Below are 21,982 nucleotides of genomic sequence, written 5' to 3' on the forward strand. Positions count from 1 at the left end.
ATAGTCCTGGTTTTAGAGAAGGGAAAGCCTTGGATTGATCTAGTTAGTCCTCAACACTAGGGCATGGTGGATAACACCTTCAATCCCCACACTCAGAAGGCAGAGGCAAACGAATCTCTGTGAGCTCAAGGCCATCGAGGACTATACAGTGAGACCCCACCAGGACTACACAGCAATATCCTGTCTCAAAAATCCAAACCAAATACAAAAGCCATGGTCATATCATTGTTCAGGGCAGCTCTTCTACCTCAGTCTCTCACCCCTGAAAATGCAGGCCTGCTCCAAGTTCACCTCTGCCCACTCCTGAACTCAACTATGAAGTTAGTCTCTAGCTGAAGTGCTCTTCAACCAGAGACACTGAGAACAGGAGCCTTGACTTGGCAGTCTCACGTCTCACTTCTAAGCCAGCGTTGCTTACAGCAAGGCCAAATACAGCCAGGTAGGAAAGCCAAGTGGAGATAAAGGGAGAGAGAAGGGTGGAGTGGAGAGAGATGGCGAGCCAGCCTCCAGAGGACAGGTAAAACCACAAAGCCACATGGCAAAATTTAGATTAGTAGAAGTGGGTTAACTTAAGTTGTAAGAGCTGGTTAGTAATAAGCCTGAGCAATGCACAACACATTGTGTAATTAATGTAAGTTTCTGTGTGTTTGTCTGAAACTGGGAGGTCAGGACAAAAGCAAAGCTCCACCTTCGTTTACACAGCACCATTTCAGTGGATATCAGCAGCCAGGTTCACTAGGGCTGGGCTGACAGTTGGTGTGGCTGCCTCTGGGCTGACTGGGGACTATTGGGGGGGGCCTCATCACTGGCTGTGCCAGGAGCTCTTCTCTGAAGAAGCAGCTCTTCCCCTGTGTAATTCTGGGTGTTGTCTACTCAGAGGCCTAGGGGCTCTTCTGCCCAAAGGTGCCTTTCTCATCCTCTTCGCCATGTGAAGCAACCGTCTCAACCCTACCTGACAAGGCCCCTCCTCCCAGGTCTCCCCTACCTCTTCCTGTACTGTCCCAGGAAGTCTGGGAAAGTGACTGGCACAGGGTTGACAGAGAGAAAGAAGACAAACACTGTATTAAGACAAAAAAGGCAAGACATTCTAAAAATGCAATTAATTTTTAAAAGCAGACTTCTTGATAAAGATGTAATACAACATAAAAACAAGCCCAATACAAAACTGTACATCTGATCATACATCTGATCACAATGTGGCCATTCCCATTTGAAATCAAATATATAAATAAAGTAATCAATATGTTAAGCCTATTTGAATAGAAGCTGGGTATGTCAGGCAGAAGGAAATAAATGAGAACCAAGGATGATACAGCGGGGAGAGATCAGGCCGGGCGGGGCAGGGCGGGGCAGGGCTGGGCTGGGAGCCTTGGGTTCCTACTCACCGTTCTGCCACCTCTTCAGCCTGCGGATGTGGAGGTACTGAAGCCACGCCTTCAAAGACCTCTGCTTCTGCCAGCGCTGATGGTGTCGCACAGCAGTGGCCACTTTCCGTCTTTCCCGCTGGGTATTTAGGAGCTGTTCTTGCCATCGTGACCAAACCTGAAAAGACCAGGTCAGGAATTCAATGTCATTCTCAGCCACACAGTGAGTTTGAGCCTAGCCTGGGCTATGCGAGAACCTGCTTAAAACAAAATAAACTTTGGAGTGGGGGTTACAAATAAAAAGTAAATAAAAAGAAGTTGTAAAAAGTAGCGCTGGTGGCAAACACCTTTGATCCCAGCACTCAGGAGGCAGAGGCAGGTAGAGCTCTGTGAGTTCGAGGTCAGCCTGGTCTACTGAGCGAGTTGCAGGTCAGCCAGAGCTACACAGAGAAACCCTGTCTCAAAAAAACAAAAATAAATAACCAACCTGGGTTTTCGTTATTTTAATTTTGTTGTTTTTAATTATATAAATGGCATGTCTCTCGTGTGGGTATGTACATATGTGTGCAGGTATTTGAAAGCCAGGAGAGTTGGATCCTCTGGAGTTGTAGTTACAGATGGTTGTGAGCCACCTGATATGGGTGCTGGGAATTGAACTCTGGTCCAGGCCCCCTCCTCCCTTTTCCTGAATATTTGAAAAGAAATACATATGTATTTGTACAGTTGTTAAAACATGAAGGCAGGAGTATCAGGGCATGGTGGTTCATGCCTTTAATCCCAGCAATCAAGAGGCAGAATTGGGTGGATTTCTGTGAGTTAGAGGCCAGCCTGGTCTATGTCGTGAATTCCAGGGCAGCCAGGGCTACACAGTGAGACCCTATGCTGGACCACCCCAAGCTGGATGGTGTTTGTGCATGCCTTTAATCCTGGCACTGGGAAAGCAGAGACAAGATGATCTCTGTGAGCCTCCAAAAAAAGGAAATGAAGAATGGGTTAAACACTGTGAAGTGAATGTTACCCACCTTTTTTTCTGTGATTCAGTATTTGCAGACATAACCCCTAAAGCAAAGGCTCTCCCCTGAGCACACTATGCCACGCAGCTGACACTAGCTCGTTCCTTCCCGAGCTCCTCCAGACAGCTGTTTTGTAACTTCTCCCTAGCAGGCTTTCTTGAAAGCCTTCCATGTGCTCACGGAAACTGCTTATCAAGTCTATCACCATTTCCACGTAGTTCAGCCCAAAGGTCAGGTCTGTCCTCACCCTGCCTGACCCTGTCCTCACCCTGCCTGACCCGGCAGAATGGCATCTGACGTGGCAGGCAGAACCTTCTCTGCTGGATCCCTGCAGGTCCTCCCTGTCCCTGCTGCTGACTTCATGGAGCCTCTCCTGTCAACCCACTCACTCACGTCACCATTCACTAGTTACTCAGCTTCAAATTCCATCCTACAAGGACTCCCAATGGTAGGGTCCTGCCTGGACCTTCCTCAGGATTTCAGATGCTACAGAAGCATCTGCACTCCTCTATGGAGACTCGGAGTGAAGTCAGGCTCAGCATTCCGGGGGAAGGGCACAGCTCCCCCAACCCTTCCCCACAGGCTGCTTCCCCCTCAGGGGTCCCATGTCAGTAAAGGGCAACTCCACTGTTGCAGCTGCTCAGCCAAAGCCACGAGGTGCCACAGAATTCCTTTTCTGAATCATATGTAATCTCTCCATGAGGAAATCCTATTTGTCACTTTCACAACAACCAGAATCTCAGCTGGGAAGGTGGCTCAGTGGCTTCGAGAGCTGCCTGCTCTTTCAGAAGACTCAGGTTTGATTCCCAGGACCCACATGGCAGCTCACAACCATCTGTAACTCCAGTTCCACGTGATTCAGTGCCCTCTTCTGCCCTCCATGGACATGAGGCACACACATGGTGCACATACATACATACATGCAGGAAAAAACCTTATACATGTAAAATGAAATAAATCATGAACACACACAGAACACACACTTCAACTACCTTCTTGTCAAAAACTCACTTGGTATTTTCTTTTCTTTTTTTTTTTTTGGTTTTGTTTTTCTTTTTCAAGATAGGATTTTTCTGTGTAGCCCTGGCTGTCCTAGAACTTGCTATGCAGACCAGGCTGGCCTTGAACTCACAGAGAGCCATCTGCCTCTGCGTCAGTGCTGGGATTTATGTGTATGCGTGTGTGTCTGTGTGCAGGTATATGCATCTGAGTCCAGATACCTGAGGGAGCCAGGAGATATCAGATCTCTTGGAGCTGGAGTTATAGGTAATTATGAGTTGCCTAATGTGGGTTCTGGGAACCAAACTCAGGCCCTCTGCAAGAGAGTATGTGCTCTAACCATTAAATCATCTTTTCAGTTTGCAAGGCAGTTGATTCCACTGTGTGTGTGTGTGTGTATGCCAAGTGTGCCCAGGTAACCTCAGAGGCCATTTGTTATTGACATATAGTCACCCACCGAGTGCTGAGTTTAAGTCAGTGATCATGGTTCTAGCAATTAGAAGGTAGAGGCAAGAGGATTAGAAGATCAAGATCATTCTCCACTACATAGCAAGTTCATGGCAAACCTAGACAACATGAGACCCTGATTCAAAATCTAAAATTCCAAACACCCTATGAGGATAAAAGCAGAAGGATTTTCTTTGTCGTGTTGGTTTCTACCTGTACTATCTTTTCATTTGCTGTAGAAAAACAATAATGAGGAGATATGAACATGTTTTAAGCAGTTTCTAACCAAGTTGGTGAAGTCGGCTCTGCACAGAGGGCTTGTGGAGAGCAGGCACATCTTCCTAACAGCAGCACCCATCTGCCACAGCCTGGCCCACTGCACTGCTCTCCCACCCCATCTCCCCAGACGCCAAGGAGCAGCAGTGAAAAGCCCTCCTGTTGACCACACAGCTCTAGGGCACCAAACCCTGGATATGTACTCGACAAACCTGCATCTGGAGGCTCAGGGCCCTATGCTTCACAGCCGCTGCGTGGAGAGCGTGGCCCGCATGGGCTTGTCCTAGTCGCCACCTCCACTTGCTCCACCAGGAACTGAAAGAGAAAATCAAAGATGGAGTCAGCTGGGGTAGCGGGGACATAAAAGGGAAGGACCTAGCGCTGTGCTTCTGAACTTTAACCCAGGCCTCTCTCCCTCACAGTGCCATCTCTAAACTGACATCTGTAGACCCGCTACTGCAAGGAAACACAAAGCCCAGAGCAGTCCAGGGGCTGAAGACATGGCGTGTAATGTACTTGCCACCAAGTCTGACAACCTGAGTTCAATCCCTGGGACCCCATGGTGGAAGGAGACAACTCACTCTCACAAGTTGTCTGTGGCCTCCACATGCATCCTCTCTCTCTCATACTAAATAAAATGTGATTTTAAAGTGTTTAAGGGACATAAGACTGTCAGATCCAGTCTTAAGCACTATAAATTATCATCCACTCGTTTGTTTGCAGTACTGGCATGCCAGGCAAGCTCTCTACCCTTCAGCACACAGACATGCTCTGTGCTCTGGCCTACACAATTTAGTTTTCAAACACAGAAGTCATCCACATTTAAAATTCAGCTTTCATGAGAAAATCTGAAGGGGAAAAAAGTGGCTTTCAGGTTTCTAATCTTGCAGGGTGTCTCCTTCCTTCCCTCCTACTGTAGCCACATCTTCATCTTAGCCAGAGTCTCTTTCCTCTCTTCTTCCTCCTCTTCCTTTAAGCTTGTTCGGAACAGAGTTTCTCCGTGGAGTCTTGGCTGTCCTGAAACTCGTGCTGTAGACTAGACTGCCTCAAACACAGAGACCCGTCTGCCTCTGCCTCCTGAGTGCTGGGATTAAAGGTGTGCGCCACCAGGTCAGGCTACCTACCTAATCATTTCTTAAGGCCAAGGAGATGGCTCTGATGGTGAAGCACTTGCTGTACGATCCTGAGAACCTGAGTTTGGATGCCAGCAACCACATAAAACCCAGGCTCAGTGACAACATCTGTACTCTCCATGCTACAGGGACAGAGTCAAGACGGTTCCCTGGAAGCTCAGTGGTTGGCCAACCAACTTAGCTGAACTGGTGAGTTCCAGGTTCACTGAGAGATCCTGTCTTAAGTAAGGTAGAGCCTGGCATGGTGATGAACTTGGGAGGCAGAGGCAGGAGGACTTTTATGAATTTGAGGCTAGTCAGGCCTATATAGTAAGACCCTATCAAAAACAAAAGAACAAAAAAGGCAGTGGTGACACTGTCTATGATCCCAGCACTTGGGAGGCAGAGGAAGGCAGATCTCTGAACTCAAGACCAGCCTGATCTATAACGCAAGTCCCAGGACAGCCAAGAATACACAGAGAAACCCTATCTGGGGAAAAAATAAAAATAAACGACAACAAAAAAGGTAGAAAGTTGAGAAAGAAACCAAGCTTTGTACACACGTACAATCATACTTTCACCCCTATGCACATACCTCATACACACACACACACACACACACACACACACACACACACACACACACACTAAATGAAAGTTCTTTCTGTCCACAGATGTCCTGGACACTGCAAACTGCTAACTACTTCACAGATATTATTTTATCTATTCCCAGTAACAACCTAGAAAGATAATTAATGGTAAACCCATTTCATGGAGAGCTGAAATGACCCAATGACTCATGTTGGGACAGGGATTTGGACCCACATCAGTATGGCTGTAACACTAACAGGCTGTATTCCATGCTCATCTCTCCTGAGCTTTAACAATACTGCTATTCAGAACCCAGAGGACCCCAGGGGCAAAGCACAGTTGTGCAGCAGCTTCGTTACGCATGTAGAGGGGTCCAAAGCAGACTGTCCCGTATGTGCAGTGCTGAGGCGTAGGGTAGAGCAGTGGCTGTAGCAGAGGCTGAGCCCTTTTTTCCCAGTGGTAAGTTACAAGAATTCAGACAAGTCCTTTGACTTTCCCAAGCCTTACAGTACATGATGATGTATGCACTAATGTACATACATTGCATGCCAAGCAGTATTATACTTTACAACACATACACGGCCCCACCTAGTGGTACAGACCTGTAACCCCAACTATTTGGCCAAGTCACAAGGGTCAAAGGCTCAGCTTGGGCTACAGGGGGAATTTCAAAGCCAGACTACTCAAAAAGTAAATGGTGTGACTCAGTGGAGGAGTATTTGTCAACCATGTGACAGATCCTAAGCTGGCTCCCTTGTACCACCCTGTCCTAGTTAGGATGTCTGTTGCTGTGATGAAACGCCATGACAAGCAACTTGGCTTATATTTTCATATCACTGTTCATCTTTGAAGGAGGTCAGAACAGAAACTCAAACATGGCAGGAACCTGATGCAGAGGCCATGGAGGAGTGCTGCTTACTGGCTTGCTCAGCCTACTTTTCTTTTTTTTTTTGGGGGGGGGTACAAGACAGGGTTTCTCTGTGTAGCTTTGGAGCCTGTCCTGGCACTCGTTCTGTAGCGCAGGCTGGCCTCAAACTCAGAGAGATCCGCCTGCCTCTGCCATCCAAGTGCTGGGATTAAAGGCGTGCGCCACCACTGCCCAGCTCAGCCTGCTTTTTTTTATAGAACCCAGAACCACCAGCCCAGGGATGGCACCGCCCACCATGGGCTGGGTCCACATCAATCACTAAGTTCCTGCCTGCAGCCCAATCTTACAGAGGCATTTTCTAACTGAGGTTTCCTCCTTTCAGATAACTCTACCTTGTGCCAAGCTGACATAAAACTAGCCAGTTCATATCCCTACCACCGAACATTCTATACACAAAGTTAACAGGCTTAGGACATTGTAAGTTCGTCATTAGAATTAATCCTGGTTATATAAACACTCAATGTTATAGCTGGATGTTACCACAGGGTATTTATAGGTGTCAACTGTGTTCTAGGTGAGATAGATGAATTGAAGCCTCATCCCAGTGCTGAGATAAAAACATGGCTACTGACCTGTGGTGCCCCACACACTCACCATAAGACACTCCGTCGCCTAAATTCTAGAGCAGTGTTCTGCATGTGACATTTGGTCCTACGAGCAACCATGTATATCAACCAGGACTTCCAGGCTTGGCGCATCTTCCGCTTTGTATCTAGAGACATCAAAGAGAGATCTTTTTTTAAAGGGCAGAAACTGGGCTGGAGACATGGCTCAGCAGTGAAGAGCATCTCCTGCTCTTTCATGAGTCTAGTCCAGTTCCCAGCACCCACAACAGGCAGCTCAGTGCCCTGTGATTCCAGTTCCAGGATGGACTGCAGGGGGTCTGATGCCTTTCTTCCGGCCTCTGCAGGCACCTGCGTATTCCTATACACTGACATACACACATAAACATAGTTAAAAATAAAACCAGAAAAAATGAAAAGGACCCTGTCTCAAAAAAAAAAAAAAAAAAAAAAAAAAAAAAAAGCAAATAAACAACAACAAAAGACTGGTAGAGAGGCCAGTGAGGTGACTCGGTGACTAAGGGTACTTGCTGCCAGGTCAGGTGGCCTGAGTTTTACCCCTGGAACTCACTCACAAGAGGACGGCTGACTCCTGCAGGCCGTCTCCCGACCTCACGAGCACCAGGGTATATAGAAGCCCCAATATTCAAACAAACAAACAAACGTAAGAAAACAAGTAAAGGTAGAGGGGGTTATATTACTTCAGGTTGTGATACCAGCTCAAGGACTTCTTGTACTTAGTGGAAATGCCCACAGCTCTTCTCAAGCCCCCACGTGCGCCCTCTGCTGGACACACTGTGTAGTGTTACAAATTAAAAGATTCAAGACTGCACAGGTGACAGGTTGTGGCAGTTACAAGCATTTAAAGGAGAACTTGAGTGTGTCAGGCAGGTACACTGCCAGCTGTGCTGCACCTGGGCCCTCCCACCACCCTTGGGTGTCTGTGTGTGTGTGTGTGTGTGTTGGTGTTTGTGTTTTGTTTTGTGACAGGGTTTCTCTGTGTAAATAATCCTAACCATTCTGAAACTCACTCTATAGATAAGGCTGTGGCATCCAACTCACAGAGCTCTGCCTGTCCCTGCCTCCCCAGAAATAGGATTAAACGTGTACACCACCACTGAAAACTTTTTGCTTTGTTTTTGGAGACCAGGTCACTATGTTACCTGCCTGATTTGGAACGTCCTCTGTAGACTCAGCTAACCTCAAACTCACAGTTCACTTGTCTCGAGTGCTGGAATTAAAGATGCACACTATCACATCTGGCCTTATTTTTTAAGATTGAGATTCTCAAGCTGGGCATTGGTGGTGCACGCCTTTAGTCCCAGCACTCGGAAGGGAGAGGCATGTGGATCTCTGTGAGTTCGAGGTCAGCCTGGAGTTCCAGGATGGGCTCCAAAGCAAAGCAATATAGACAAACCCTAACTAATACAAAGGCACACACACACACACATATATATTTACATATACATATATATGTGTGTGTGTGCGTGCACATATGGACTATATATACATTAATAGTGACAACAGGAAAAGATAATCAACATCATTAATCTTAGAGAAATGCAAACACTAAAATGAGACAGCTGAACTATTTATATAGATAATCCAGATAACTATTTGTAGAGTTAAATTATTATTATTATTTTGTAGGAGATTTTTTTTTTTTTTTTTTTTTTTTTTTTTTTGAGGCAGATCACACTCCAAGAACAAGAAAGGAAGTCAAGTGTGCCTTCTCTCACCAGATGACTCCCTCTCCCAGAACTCCTCCTCACCATGATGCTCAGCTCTGCGGAGCCCCTTCCTCATCTCCTGTTGCTGGTGCACAAAGGCCTTCCAGTTGTGGAACATCAGGTTGTACAAGTAGTATCTGAGGAGCCAAAATGCAAACAGTGCTTATGGTAGGGCAATGAAGTAGCTCCACCCAGCACACCCTGTCTGTCACTTCTACACTTGGGAGCGTTCTAGAAGGGGAAAACCTGTAGTTGAAACAGAATTGATCAGCAGACATTAGGGTTGTTTGGAATGAGGGTGCTACCTAGGATTAGCACAGGGAAATCCTATGGGAATTAATAGGCTGTTAATAGCAGAACCATCTAATAGTTGGGGCTAGAAAGATGGCTCCGTGTTTAAGAACACTGGTTGCTTTTCCAGAGGACCTGGGTTAGGTTCCTAGCACCAACATGGCAGCTCACAACCACCTGTAACTGCAGTCCCAGGGACCAACATCCTCTCTGGCTTCTGCAGGCATTTCATGCACATGGTTCATAGACATACATGCAGGCAAAGCCCCCATACACAGAAAATAACAAAATGCCACCGTCCCTCCTCTCCACAGCACAATTAGTTCTCTTCCCCATTGTGTTCCAGAGTGTGAGTTTTGAGACTCTATCTCAAAACAAAGCAAAACAAACAAAGGATTTTGCTATTGCATTTATTGTGTGGAGGGGTGTGTGGTTCACATCGAGTGTGGAGGTCTGCGGACATTGTGCAGGAAGGAGCTGGCTCTCTCTATGTGGGTTCTGCATAGCCAACTCCAGTTACCAGGTGGCAGCAAGTGCCTTTACCTGCTGTGTTATAGCACCTGCCCTAAAAATAGGCATTTGGTATAATTTTGAACTTTTTCCTCTATTTACTCCTTGCCACGTGAGTAGCAATGATTACAAGATTATTCTTTCATATTTCTTCTGTTTTTTAATTGTGTTTTGGTGCCAGGGATGAAACCCAGGACATTATACAAGCAAACCGCTTGCTCCCCCACTCAGATACCTGACCCAGATGCTCTTTTCTGAATGTCCTATGTGGGACTCCTCCTTTCTGGATCATAATCAGTATGCTAGGACTACTTTTCTTGTTGTTTTTCAAGACAGGGTTTCTTTGTGTAGCCTTGGCTGTCCTAGTCCTAGCTCTGTAGACCAGGCTATCTTCTAACTCGGAGATCTGCCTGCATCTACTCCAGGGTTCTGGGATTAATAGTATGTGCCACAACTGCCTGGTTTAGGACTAACTATTAAAAAAAAAAAAAGCAAAAAACAAACAAACAAACAAAAAACCCTCACATTTAGAAATACATGGAAGTGAGTAAACCTTCCAAGTTTCCACATGGCCAACATGGCTATCTGACTCAGAGGAGCACACGTGTGTGTGCACACAAATAAGTATGGATTTACTTATTCCCAAAAGGATTTCTAAAACCTAGAAAGCAATCCAAACTTTGCTTCTTTGGAACACAAACAAGACATTGAGTAATTGATACAGTGTAAAGTCTATTTCCACAAGTGTAAAGTAATGAGACACCTGTAGTGACAGTCAGCTCGAACGCAGAGTTTCCATTCCCTTTGGGAGACCCACCATTCTTCCCTCCATTCTCCAAAGACCTTCCGTAGTATTCTCTGCTCATGGAAAAACCTAGGCAGAAGGGAGGACATCAGAAAGCTGGTGTGGGGCGGCTGGGCTGATGTCTCTGCCAGGTCAGCTTCACACCGCCCGTACGTTCTCAGTTCAAACACCAAAGTAGAAAGCGGCGGCACACTGACTGTCACACCACACCTTCAGTGCTACATACACACTAGGAACAACACAATTACACCAAGGAGTTCAGCAGTTACGGATAGCAAAGGAAAGCTGAAATCTTCATCGGATGAGGGAAGCAATGGATAAAGCCACATAGCCGCAGGAGAAGCCCAAGGACTTGAGCTTGATTTCTGGACCATGAAAAGGTAGAGGAAACTGATGCCACAAAGCGGCCCTCTGACACCCACACACCAAACACAATAATAAAACTTTAAAACCATTACAACTTTCAGCATTTTTGAAAATTTTAGATTAAATAAGAAACTTTTTATTCCCTCTTAACTGTGGATAAGGAAAGGTGCTGGAGTCTAGGCTCCAGAGACTGAGCTCGAGTAAGCAGTTTTTGTTTTGTTTTGTTTTGTCTTGTTTTTGAGACAGGGTCTCCATACAGCCCTGGCTGGCCTCAAACTCAGAGAGAGCCTCCTGCCTCTGCTTCCCGAGAGCTGGGAGTAAAGAAGTTACTGCTTCTTGTGCTTTCTCTTGGTCTCTTTTGTTTCTGTTTGTTTGTTTTGTCCAAGTCTGCTGTGTTTGTTTTCTTTTATCTTATTATATTTTATAATAAAACAATAAAATCCCTTAGAAACCTGTTTGTTAACCTTGGAGGTGCATGCATTTAATTCCAGCAGAGGTGGATCTCTGAGTTCCAGGATAGTCTGGCTACACAGAGAAACCCTGTCTCAAAAACCCAATTAAAAAGAAAAGAAAAGAAAAAGCCTGTTCTAGTGAGAGACAGAAATAGAATGGATGCAGGTGGGAGACAGGAGGGGAGGAACTGGGAGGGGTAGAGGGAGAAGAAACCATAATTATGATATATTTTGTCAGCCTAGTCTACTTAGTGAGCTCTAGGCCAGCTAGAAATACAAAGTGAGACCCTGTCTTAAATATACACACGCGCACTCTCGCGCGCGCGTAAACATATAGAGAGATTATGATGACAATGATGATGACGAAAGGGGAGAAGAGATAGAATTATATTTTAATTGAAAATGTTTTAAATAAAATAAATACCAGAAACAGAAGGAGCCCAGCAGCAGCTCCGTGCTCTGAGCTAACAATACCTGGCTCTAGAGGGAGTTACTCTTCCAAATGTCACTCGAATCCACAAATACAAGAACTTTCTGGCCACACATCTGAAAGAAGAGAATGATACATACATACATTTGAAAACTCTACCTGGATAACAGGAGTTTTCTGGGAGAGGGAACCTTTAAGGTGTCAAGTGGAGGGACCACAGTCACAGCTAATCTTGGATCAAACAGAAAATGGAGAGAGCAGGTTTATAAAACAAAAATCAACAAGGTGGTGGCATAAACCTTTAATCCCAGCACTCAGGAGGCAGAGGCAGGCTGATCTCTGTGAGTTCAAGGCCAGCCTGGTTTCCAGAGTGAGTTCTAGAACAGCCAGGACTACACAGAGAAACCCTGTCTTGAAAAACAAAACAAAACATAAAACTACTATAAAGCAGATTGTTGTTAAACATGATCTTTCTTATTTCAGGGTTTTGCTGACTGGCCTAGAACTCCCAGAAATCCACCTATCTCTGCCTCCTGAGTGCTAGGATTAAAAGCACGTGCAACCATACCACTCAAGGTCGTATTTTTTTATTTCATAAGTCCAGTAAACAAAATGTATAACTAAGTATAATGAGACATTCACCTCACCTGGGTGTGGTCACTGTGGGCGGACCTGAAAGTGGTTTGAGGTCTGGGGTCAGGGCACAGGTGGTGCTCTCTTGCTTCTGGTCGGGTCACAGAGAGCAGCCTCTGTGAGAACAGGGTGTGGATCCCTGGAGCGGGAACTTGCAGCGGTCATCTGTTTCTTGTGTAAGTGATTTCTCCCCGAATAAAATTATAATAACCTATACTGAACCTGGTCCCGTGAATCTTGACCCATGTGTCAATAAATAAGGAACTTATACAGTGGAGTTATCTCCCATCAGTCCAGATGTGTGTGTGTATGTGTCTGTGTGTGTATACGTGTGGTACCCAGGGCCTCTCACAGTTTAAGCAGGTACTCTACCACTAACTTGCAAACCCAGCCATTTTATAATTATTTCTTTAAAGATAGACATTGCTGTAATAAAACTCAGAGGATGTACATTTCAAAGGTTGCAGGAAGTTGAGTCCTACATAGTTTAACATGTTTCAAGATTACCTGAAGGACTTTTTCTGTGCCCAAACTATGGGAGCTTAGAGCCAGCAACAGCAGAACTCAACATGAAAGCATAAAAACATTATTATTATTATTATTATTTTGGTTTTTCGAGACAGGGTTTCTCTGTGTAGCTTTGGAGCCTGTCCTGGAACTTGCTCTGTAGACCAGGCTGGACTCTTAACTCACAGAGATCTGCCTGTCTCTGCCTTTCAAGTGCTAGGACTAAAGGTGTGTAACCCTGGCAAACATTTTTTTTTTTTAATCCCATAAAATTGTTTTCTTTTTATTCTGTGGACAAAGAGATCACATGCCCTGTTTTCCTTTATCAGTTTTAGGAAACTCAGAAGGATAATGTTTTTTGACAGATGCCACTTATAGTCCAGACTGGCTTTGACCTGCCATCTTCTTGATTTATCCTGCCATATGGCTGGCTGGGATCACAGGCCTGTATCACCATACCTGACTCACTTTAAATAAGACGGCATGAAACACCTTTCAATACAAAGTATTTTGACAATGAAGAGATGGAGACATCAGATTTGAGAATCATTCTTTTGTCATTTTTCTTCCTGTTGAAAATCCCTGGCAAAGATCCATGTATCCTGGCCTCTTCCAAACACCGAGAGAGGGGTGGGGCACTCAGTGCTCTCTCCTGAAACCCCTGAGCAGTGGTGTGCCACTGTAACAGTCATCAGCTCACAGGATGTCTGACAGTCCCTTGTGACTGAGCTGAAAGCGGGGACCATCCTTGTAGTCCCAGCCCCTAGCACAGTGTGTGGAATAAATGCTCATGCACGAGTGTGCACATATACACACACACATATACACTCGCACACACACCACACCACACACACACATATATACACTCACACACCACACACACATATACACTCACACACCACACACATATACACTCACACACCACACACACACACACACACCACACACACACACACACACACACACACACCACACAGACACACACCACACCACACACACACACCACACACACCACACACACACCACACACACACACCACAGACACACACCACACCACACACACACAGACACAACACACCACACACACCACACACACACACACCACACACACACACACACACACACACATATACACTCACATATACACTCATACACCACACACACACCACCCACACCACACACACACACACACACAACACCTCACACACACACACACCACACACACCACACACACACACCACACACACCACACACACACACACACACACACACACACACTCTCTCATTCTTCTTATCAATCTCTGCTTGAAACCCTCTTCTTCCTACCTTCCTTCTGACTTAGTCTTACGTCACCCTTCAGGGCTGGGCTGACCTAATTGTATGTTACAACTGGAGACCATAAATAAATGAAAACTGCAGTTTCCTAAATATTCTTCTTCTTTTGTTTGAAAGACAAAGTCTGGTTGGCCAGGAGCTCTCTACGTAGACCAGGCCACTCTCAAACTCATAGAAATCCATCTGCCTCTGCTTCCTGAGTGCTTGCATTAAAGAAAAGCACCATCAAACCTGGCCCTAAATATTCTTCTTTTCTGAATATTCCACTCAGAAGAGTTCTCCAACTAACTGGCATAGGAAAAATAAGAATTAGTCCTTCTATTTGGGCAAGAAAGAAAAACAAATGAAACGTCTCACCTGCTGCGCAGTTCTCTTAATCGGTATCGAGCCCAATTGTGTGAGGCAGGAGAGCTTCGCGGTAACTCCCTCTGGACCCCAGAGAGGGCAGACGACTTGTTGAGAGGCAGTGCCTTAGGGGAACAAGGTTTCTTAACCACACCATCCCTAAAAGACCTTAAATTTGAGCAGAAAGGAAAGGAGAGAGAAAAAGTCTCTTCATACAGTATACATACATTTTCACACTCAACCAAGCTCTGCTGTTAAGCTCATGCAGACTGACGCTGACTATGCCAGCAACCAGCACCGCTGGGTCAGCACTCAGTGGAGACTGCAGAGCAACAGGCAGGGTCATTAGGCCTGGCATGTTCTTTCATTAGTTTTTATTATATTTTAGAGGGAATCATTTACAAACTAGAAACAAATTCCTAAGTACAAACTACAATCGAGGGCCTGGGATTTTGGCTTAGAGATGAACTTCACAAAGTCCCAGGTTCTATCTTAAGGAAAAGCCTAGAGTAATGGCCGGGTGACGAGGGGCACTGCTGTTCTTCTAGAGGACCTGGGTTAGAGTCCCAGCACCCACATGGGTCCCCACCTGACTGTTCACTCTAGTTTGAGGCGATCTGACATTTCTGCCCTCCAACAGCACCAGGCATGTACTGATGAACATACAAACACGCAGACAAACACCCAGAGCATAAATTTTATCAGGGTGGTGGTGGTGGCACACACCTTTAATCCCAGCACTCAGTAGACAGAGGCAGACAGATCTCTAAGTTCAAAGCCAGCCTAGTCTACATGGTAAGTTCCAGGACAGCCAGGGCTACAGAGACACTGTGTCTTTAAAAAAAAAAAAAAAAATCAAAAAGATAAATAAATGTGCTTGCTGATATTATGAGGACCAGAGTTCAGGTCCCAGCACCCACATTCAGTGGCTCACACACCCCTATAACTCTAATTCCAAAGGATCCAATGCCTTCTGACCTCTGCAAACACTAAGAGCATGATCACACCCATGTACACACACACATAGTAAAATACTCAGAGAAAATAAAATTTTAATTTTAGCTACTTAAACAAGAAAATCTTTTCGTTGTTTTTTGAGACAAGGTCTCTTATGGCCCAGACTGGCCTTGAACCCCTGAGGCCCCTGCTTCTACTTCCTAAGTGCTGGGATGACAAGCATACACCACCACACCTAGCTCAAAGTCTTAAAAAGAGCAATTAAAATTTTTTTCAGATAACATGACTCTGATATCAACATGAAACCTCATATTTTTACTTATTTACTTATTGCCTTTTCTAGACAGGTTTCTATGTGTAGCCCTGGCTGTCCTGAAACTCACTCTGTAGACCAGGCTGGGCTTGAACCCAGAGATCTGCCTGCCTCTGCCTCCTTTCCCGAGGGCTGGGATTAAAGGCGTGTGCCACCACCACACGCTAAAATGTCATACCTTTTACCAAACATTGCATTTCCACTTTAGCCAGGTGTGGGTGGCACGTGCCTAGGTTCGGTAACTTCAGCTATCATTTTTGCTCTGTTCTATCACATACCTGGAGTGAATCTTCTCCATTCTCTGCTGAACCTGTTTGATGGAAATTCAACCACTGGTTGATATGTTTTTCTGTGACTAGATAACTGATGAACCAAAGCCTTTTATCTTCCCCTTATAACTGCAAGAAAGAGATAGGAGAGAGTAAGTTGCTTGCACACTCCCAGGGGTCACACTTCTAAATACCTGCCTTCATGCTCTGAGTTCCCTGCCCCTCTGCTTCTTCATTCAATACTAACTTAGCATGGAAAGGCTCTTACTCTCCTGGTTAAGATTGTTAGCGCTGTGATGAAACAGCATAACCACAGCAAGTTGGGGAGGAAAGGGTTTATTTGGCTTACACTTCCTTACCATAGTTCACCACTGGAGGAAGTCGGGACAGGAACTCAAACAGGACAGAGCATGGAGACATGAGCTGATTCGGAGGCCACGGAGGAGTGCTGTTTAATGGCATGCTCATAACTGTTTGCTCAGTCTGCTTTCTATAGAACCCAGGACCACCAGGACAGGATGGCATCACCCACAATGGGCTAGGCCTCCCTGACCAGAATCTAGTTATGAAAATGTCCTATAGCTAGGCAGTGGTGGCACATGCCTTTAATCCCAGCACTCAGGAAGCAGAGGCAGATGGATCTCTGTGAGTTTGAGGCCAGCCTGGACTACAGAGTTCCATGTTACACAGAGAAACCCTGTCTCAAAAATACAAAAAAAAAATAAAAATAAAAATAAAAAAAAAGAAAGAAAATGCCATATAGATGGATTTTTTTGTTTGGTTTTGTTTTTTGAAACAGGGTTTCTCTGTGTTGCTTTGGAACCTGTCCTGGAGCTAGCTCTGTAGATAAGGCTGGCCTTGAATTCACAGAGATCTATGCCTGCCTCTGCCTCCCCAGTGCTGGAATTAAGGCATGTGCCACCAACGCCCGGCTATAGATGGATCTTATGGAGGCATTTTTTTCAACTGAGGTTCCCTTCATTCAGATAACTCTAGCTTATATCAGCTGATATAAATATAGCCAAGACACTTATTCTTTCTAATCTGTATTATTAAAAAGTTAATTCTAGGGGCTGGAGAGATGATTCAGTGGTTAAGAGCACTGGCTGCTCTTCCAGAAGTTCTGAGTTCAAGTCTCAGCAACCACATGGTGGCTCACAGCCATCTATAGTGGGATTTGATGCTTTCTTCTGGCATAAAGGTATACATGCAGATAGACCACTCATACATAAAAAAATAAATAAAATCTTCCCCTCCCCCAAGACAGGGTTTCTCTGTATTGCTCTGGAGCCTGTCCTGGAACTAGCTCTGTAGACCAGGCTGGACTTAACTCACAGAGATCTACCTGCTTCTGCCTCCCAAATGCTAGGACTGAAGGCATGCACCATGGATGCCTGGCAATAAATAAAATCTTAAAAAAAAAAAAAAAAGTTACTTCTAAGCCAGACTGTAGTGTCTCATGCCTTTAATCCCAGCACTTGGGAGACAGAGGCAGATGGATCTCTGTGAGTTTGAGGCTGAGGCCAGCCTGGTCTACAAGAGCTAGTTCCAGGACAGGCTCCAAAGCCAAAAAAAAAAAAAAAAAAAAAAAAAAAAAGGACAGTTGTCCCCTACACTTGCTATTCTTACAGTGAACCTGGGTTTGGGTCCCACCACCCACATGGTAGCTATCATTTGTAACTCCCATTTTCAGGGGATTTGATATCCTATTCTGCCTTCAGAGAGCACCAGAAACACACATATACACAGTTATACATACATACAGGCAAACTGCTCCTACACATATAAAAGAAAATATAAAGAAAACAAAGAAAGATGTCCTCTAACCTTCACACAAATACACAGAAGGACACACAGAGACAAACACATACACACAATAATGAAACAAAAATCTACCCCCACAAGTATTTACAATTCATTTTTGGTAGTGGTTAAGTGCATAAATATGTTTGATAATAAAAGCGACACAGCTTCTTTCCAAATGGCTGCTCTAAATGTTTAGAAGTGTACTGTCTTTGGGGCTGGTTAATTTTGGTGTAATGTTTTTCAAATTCCTTTTCTGACAGTAAAGTTTTTACTGTTGTTTTCTGAAACAGGGTCTCACTATGTAGTCCTGACTGGCCTGGAACTGGCTATGTAGACCAGGCTGGCCTCAAACCCACACAGATGCGCCTGCTTCTGCCTCCTGAATGCTTGATTAATAGCATGCGTCATCACACTTGGTCATAATATACTTTAGTTAAAAAAAAGAAGCAGGATATAACAGGCTCATTCTTCCAGCCCCAACAATGTTGCATTGTCTTTAATTTTCCTTCACAATTATATCAGCAGCAGAGTAGTCTTCCCTCAGATTAATTTTTCAATTGTCAATGTTAGTATAAGAATCTTCATGCAGTTTTAAACATCTTTTAAAATTTTTTAAAATTACATTTATTGGGTCTAGAGAGATGGCTCAGTAGTTAAGAACCCTAGTTGGTCTTCCAGAGGTCCTGAGTTCAATTCCCAGCAACCACATGATGGCTCACAACTATTTGTAATTAGATGTGGTGCCCTTTTCTGCAGGGGTACAGGCAGACAGAACACTGTATACATAATAAATGAATAATTTTTTTAATTAAATGTATTTACTTATTAATTTGTTTGTGCCTAGAGGCTAGGGAACACCAAGTATTTCTGGCAATTCCAAAAGCTAAGAGAAAGGTATATATCTTCCCTAAACCATCAGAGAGAGGATGACCTTTAACTTCATATTTCTGAACTCCAGAACTAAGAGGGAATAAGCGTGTTATTGTTTGAAGCTACCAACTTAGAGGCAGATGATTACAAAGCCATAGGAAACAAATACAAGCAATAAGAAAGAGGTAAGACAGTAACACACAATGGAGCCAAGTTAATGGGTAAATGTGACTTGCATTGAATGATTGTGACGCACAATACTCCAGAAACATAAAGTCATAATCACAATTAAGGCCATAATGAAAACAAGTAACAAGTGATATTATCCATGTCAGGTTAATTTTTTACTGATATCAAATCTACATTTAGGGCTGGAGATGATTTTTATAGTGCTTTTTTTCCATGAAAAGAACTCTAGATTCTCATCAGCAGTGAATAAAACTGAACATGGTACCACACACCTCTAACCCTAGAGACAGGGGGAAGTCTTCAGGCTTTGCTCTTGTAGACCAGGCTGGTCCTGAACTCACAGAGATCCACCTGCCTCTGCCTCCCAAGTGCTGGAATTAAAGGTGTGTGCCACCAACACCCGGCCCTCTTTTCTTAAGATTTATTTATTCTTCAAGAACAAAACACAACAACAAAAACGGGTGGTTGTGGCACACACCTTTAATCCCAGCACTCGGGAGGCAGAGGCAGGTGGATCTCTGTGAGTTCAGGACCAGCCTGGTCTACAGAGCAAGTGCCACATGGTAAGATCCAAATAAATATTTATTCTGTGTATATTAGTGGAAGAGAGTGTCAGATCCCCTGGAACTGGAGTTACAGGCAGTTGTGAGCCACCATGTGCGTGCTAAGAACTGAACCTGACTCCTCTACTAGAAAAATAAGTGTTCTTAAGTGCTGGGCCCTCTTCCTAGCCCCCAAATCACGGCAAGTTTGAGGCCAACATGATCTGTGTAGCAAGACCCTGTCTCAAAACAAATAAGTGAAGATGTGTGGAACCTCACAGGTGAAATTAAAAAGTACTGGAAAGGCTAGGAGATAGGTTTATTCTCCACAAGGACATGAATTCGTTTCTAAGTTGAAATACACATAATGTTAATTACAAAGACAGTCCATAATAAAACTGGCTCTCAGTTGCACATGCAGACTGACCTCATGAGATGATAATAAAGGACAAACTGGTTCAGAAATTCCACTACTAGTCATACCCCAAAGAAAACTGAAACCATGTCTATACACAAGCTTATACAAGAATGTTCAGGGTCAAGCATGGTGATACACATCCCCAATAGTGGCATTTGGGAGGAAGAAGCAGGCAGATCTCTGAATTCAAGACCAGCTTGTGATTCTAGGACAGCCAGGGCTACATAGTGAGACCCTATATCAGAAAAAGGTTAAAAAAAAAAAAAAAAAAGCAAATGCAATACTACTATGACTAAATACAGATGAGTCTTAAGAACATACAGGGGGCTAGAGATGGCTCGGAGGTTAAGAACACTGGCTGTTCTTCCAGAGGTCCTGAGTTCCATTTCCAGCAACCACATGGTGGCTCACGATCCGGTGCCCTCTTCTGTCATGTAGGCAGAATAGTGTGTACATAGTAAATCTTTTTGTTTGTTTGTTCTCTGTATTGCTCTGGAGCCTGTCCTGGAACTAGCTCTATTGACCAGGCTGGCCTCAAATTCACAGAGACCTGCCTCTGCTTCCCAAATGCTGGGACTATAGGTATGCACCACCACCAACCAGCTAGTAAATAAATCTTAAAAAAAAAAAAAAAATCATACAGAATAAGCCAGTTACATATATGATTTTGTGTGTGTGTGGGGTGTGTGTGTGTGTTGAGATGGGTTCTATGTATCTTTGACTGTCCTGGAACTCACTATGTAGAGCAGGCGGCTGGCCTTTAGCCCACTTGAACCCACAGAGAACTTGCCTGCCTTTACAGTCTGAATGCTGCAATTAAAGGCATGTTCCACCATACCCCACTTAAATGATTTCATTTATATGAAATGTCCAGAAAAGCAAAACTTTATAGTCAGAGCACAATCTGGTAGTTGACCTAGGGCAAGGTTTCTTAACCATTTCCCATTTGGCCAATTTCACAAATATTTTTCTTCAAGATATGGTTTCTCTGTGTAGCCCGTGTGTAGCTCTGGCTGACCTGGAACTTGCTCTGTAGACTAAGCTGGTCTCGAATTCACAGAGATCCACTTGCCCTGATTCCCGAGTGCTGGGACTAATGGAGGGCACCACCAGCACCCTGCTGTATTCTAAATTTGTATCTTAATTATTTTTTATGTGTATGTATGTTTTGTCTGTGTACCACATATGTGTAGTGACTGGGGCACACAGGCTACAATTAAGATGACATGTATAGCTCAGGTTCCATACTTTCTCCCAGCACTTTCCATGAACGACCCACTTTAACACAGCCACCTCATCAGGTGCTTATTGCCATTTTCCAGGTGGATGCTCAAGGCCATGGGCTAACAGGTGGCACAGGCGCCAGTGGCGCTTAAGCCTCTATACACCTTCAGGAACTACACCAGAAGGTAATCCGTGGTACAAATGCAACGTGGGTTCAGCTCTCGTTTAGCCACTTGAGATCAGTGCACATAACGAGCCTCTCACTCAGGCACACCCCTGAATCGAATCTGGATCTAGGCAGGCCAATAAGCTTCGCGCAGGCGGAATCTCATCCTGAAGAGCTCTCCACCAGGGGAGGAGGATGCACACGCAGCGAGAGCGCAGCCGGGACACGGAGGACACACTCCGAACAACCTCACGCACGCTTTGCTTGCATTTCCGCGCACAGACCAAAGCCTTGTGGGTAGGCAGCATCTCCTGCACTTCTACAGGAAAAAGGGCCGTCACAGGGCCCAGCTGCTAGGCACCCGCACTCTGCCGGCTTTAAAGCAGGGCCGGCCATTCAAAGGTTGGGGGTGCTAGGTCTGGCCTCGTACCTGACGGAGCCGACTCCTCAGAGGACACCGGGAAGAGTTTGCAGCGAAGGCCTGCAGCCCGGGGTTCGCGCCCTGCGCCGGCTGCCCCGCCCCCATCTCCA

The 21,982-nt window shown here is 44.9% G+C and overlaps 1 protein-coding gene across 1 annotated transcript in view; it reads right to left on the bottom strand.

Annotated features, from left to right (window-relative positions):
- Sfi1 (SFI1 centrin binding protein) overlaps positions 1-21,982 on the bottom strand; it is a 50,354-nt gene extending 28,372 nt beyond the window's left edge. The window contains exons 1-9 of the mRNA XM_051200470.1: positions 21,882-21,982; positions 16,246-16,365; positions 14,710-14,865; positions 11,922-11,993; positions 10,588-10,698; positions 9,066-9,160; positions 7,325-7,442; positions 4,312-4,414; positions 1,386-1,542 (exon numbers count right to left, since the gene is read on the bottom strand). Of these exons, the coding sequence (XP_051056427.1) occupies positions 1,386-1,542; positions 4,312-4,414; positions 7,325-7,442; positions 9,066-9,160; positions 10,588-10,698; positions 11,922-11,993; positions 14,710-14,865; positions 16,246-16,265 (832 nt within the window). The 5' untranslated portion in view covers positions 16,266-16,365; positions 21,882-21,982. The remainder of the gene's footprint in view (positions 1-1,385; positions 1,543-4,311; positions 4,415-7,324; positions 7,443-9,065; positions 9,161-10,587; positions 10,699-11,921; positions 11,994-14,709; positions 14,866-16,245; positions 16,366-21,881) is intronic.

The sequence above is a fragment of the Phodopus roborovskii genome, unplaced genomic scaffold (assembly GCF_943737965.1).
Source record: "Phodopus roborovskii unplaced genomic scaffold, PHOROB, whole genome shotgun sequence".
Lineage (NCBI taxonomy): Eukaryota > Metazoa > Chordata > Mammalia > Rodentia > Cricetidae > Phodopus > Phodopus roborovskii.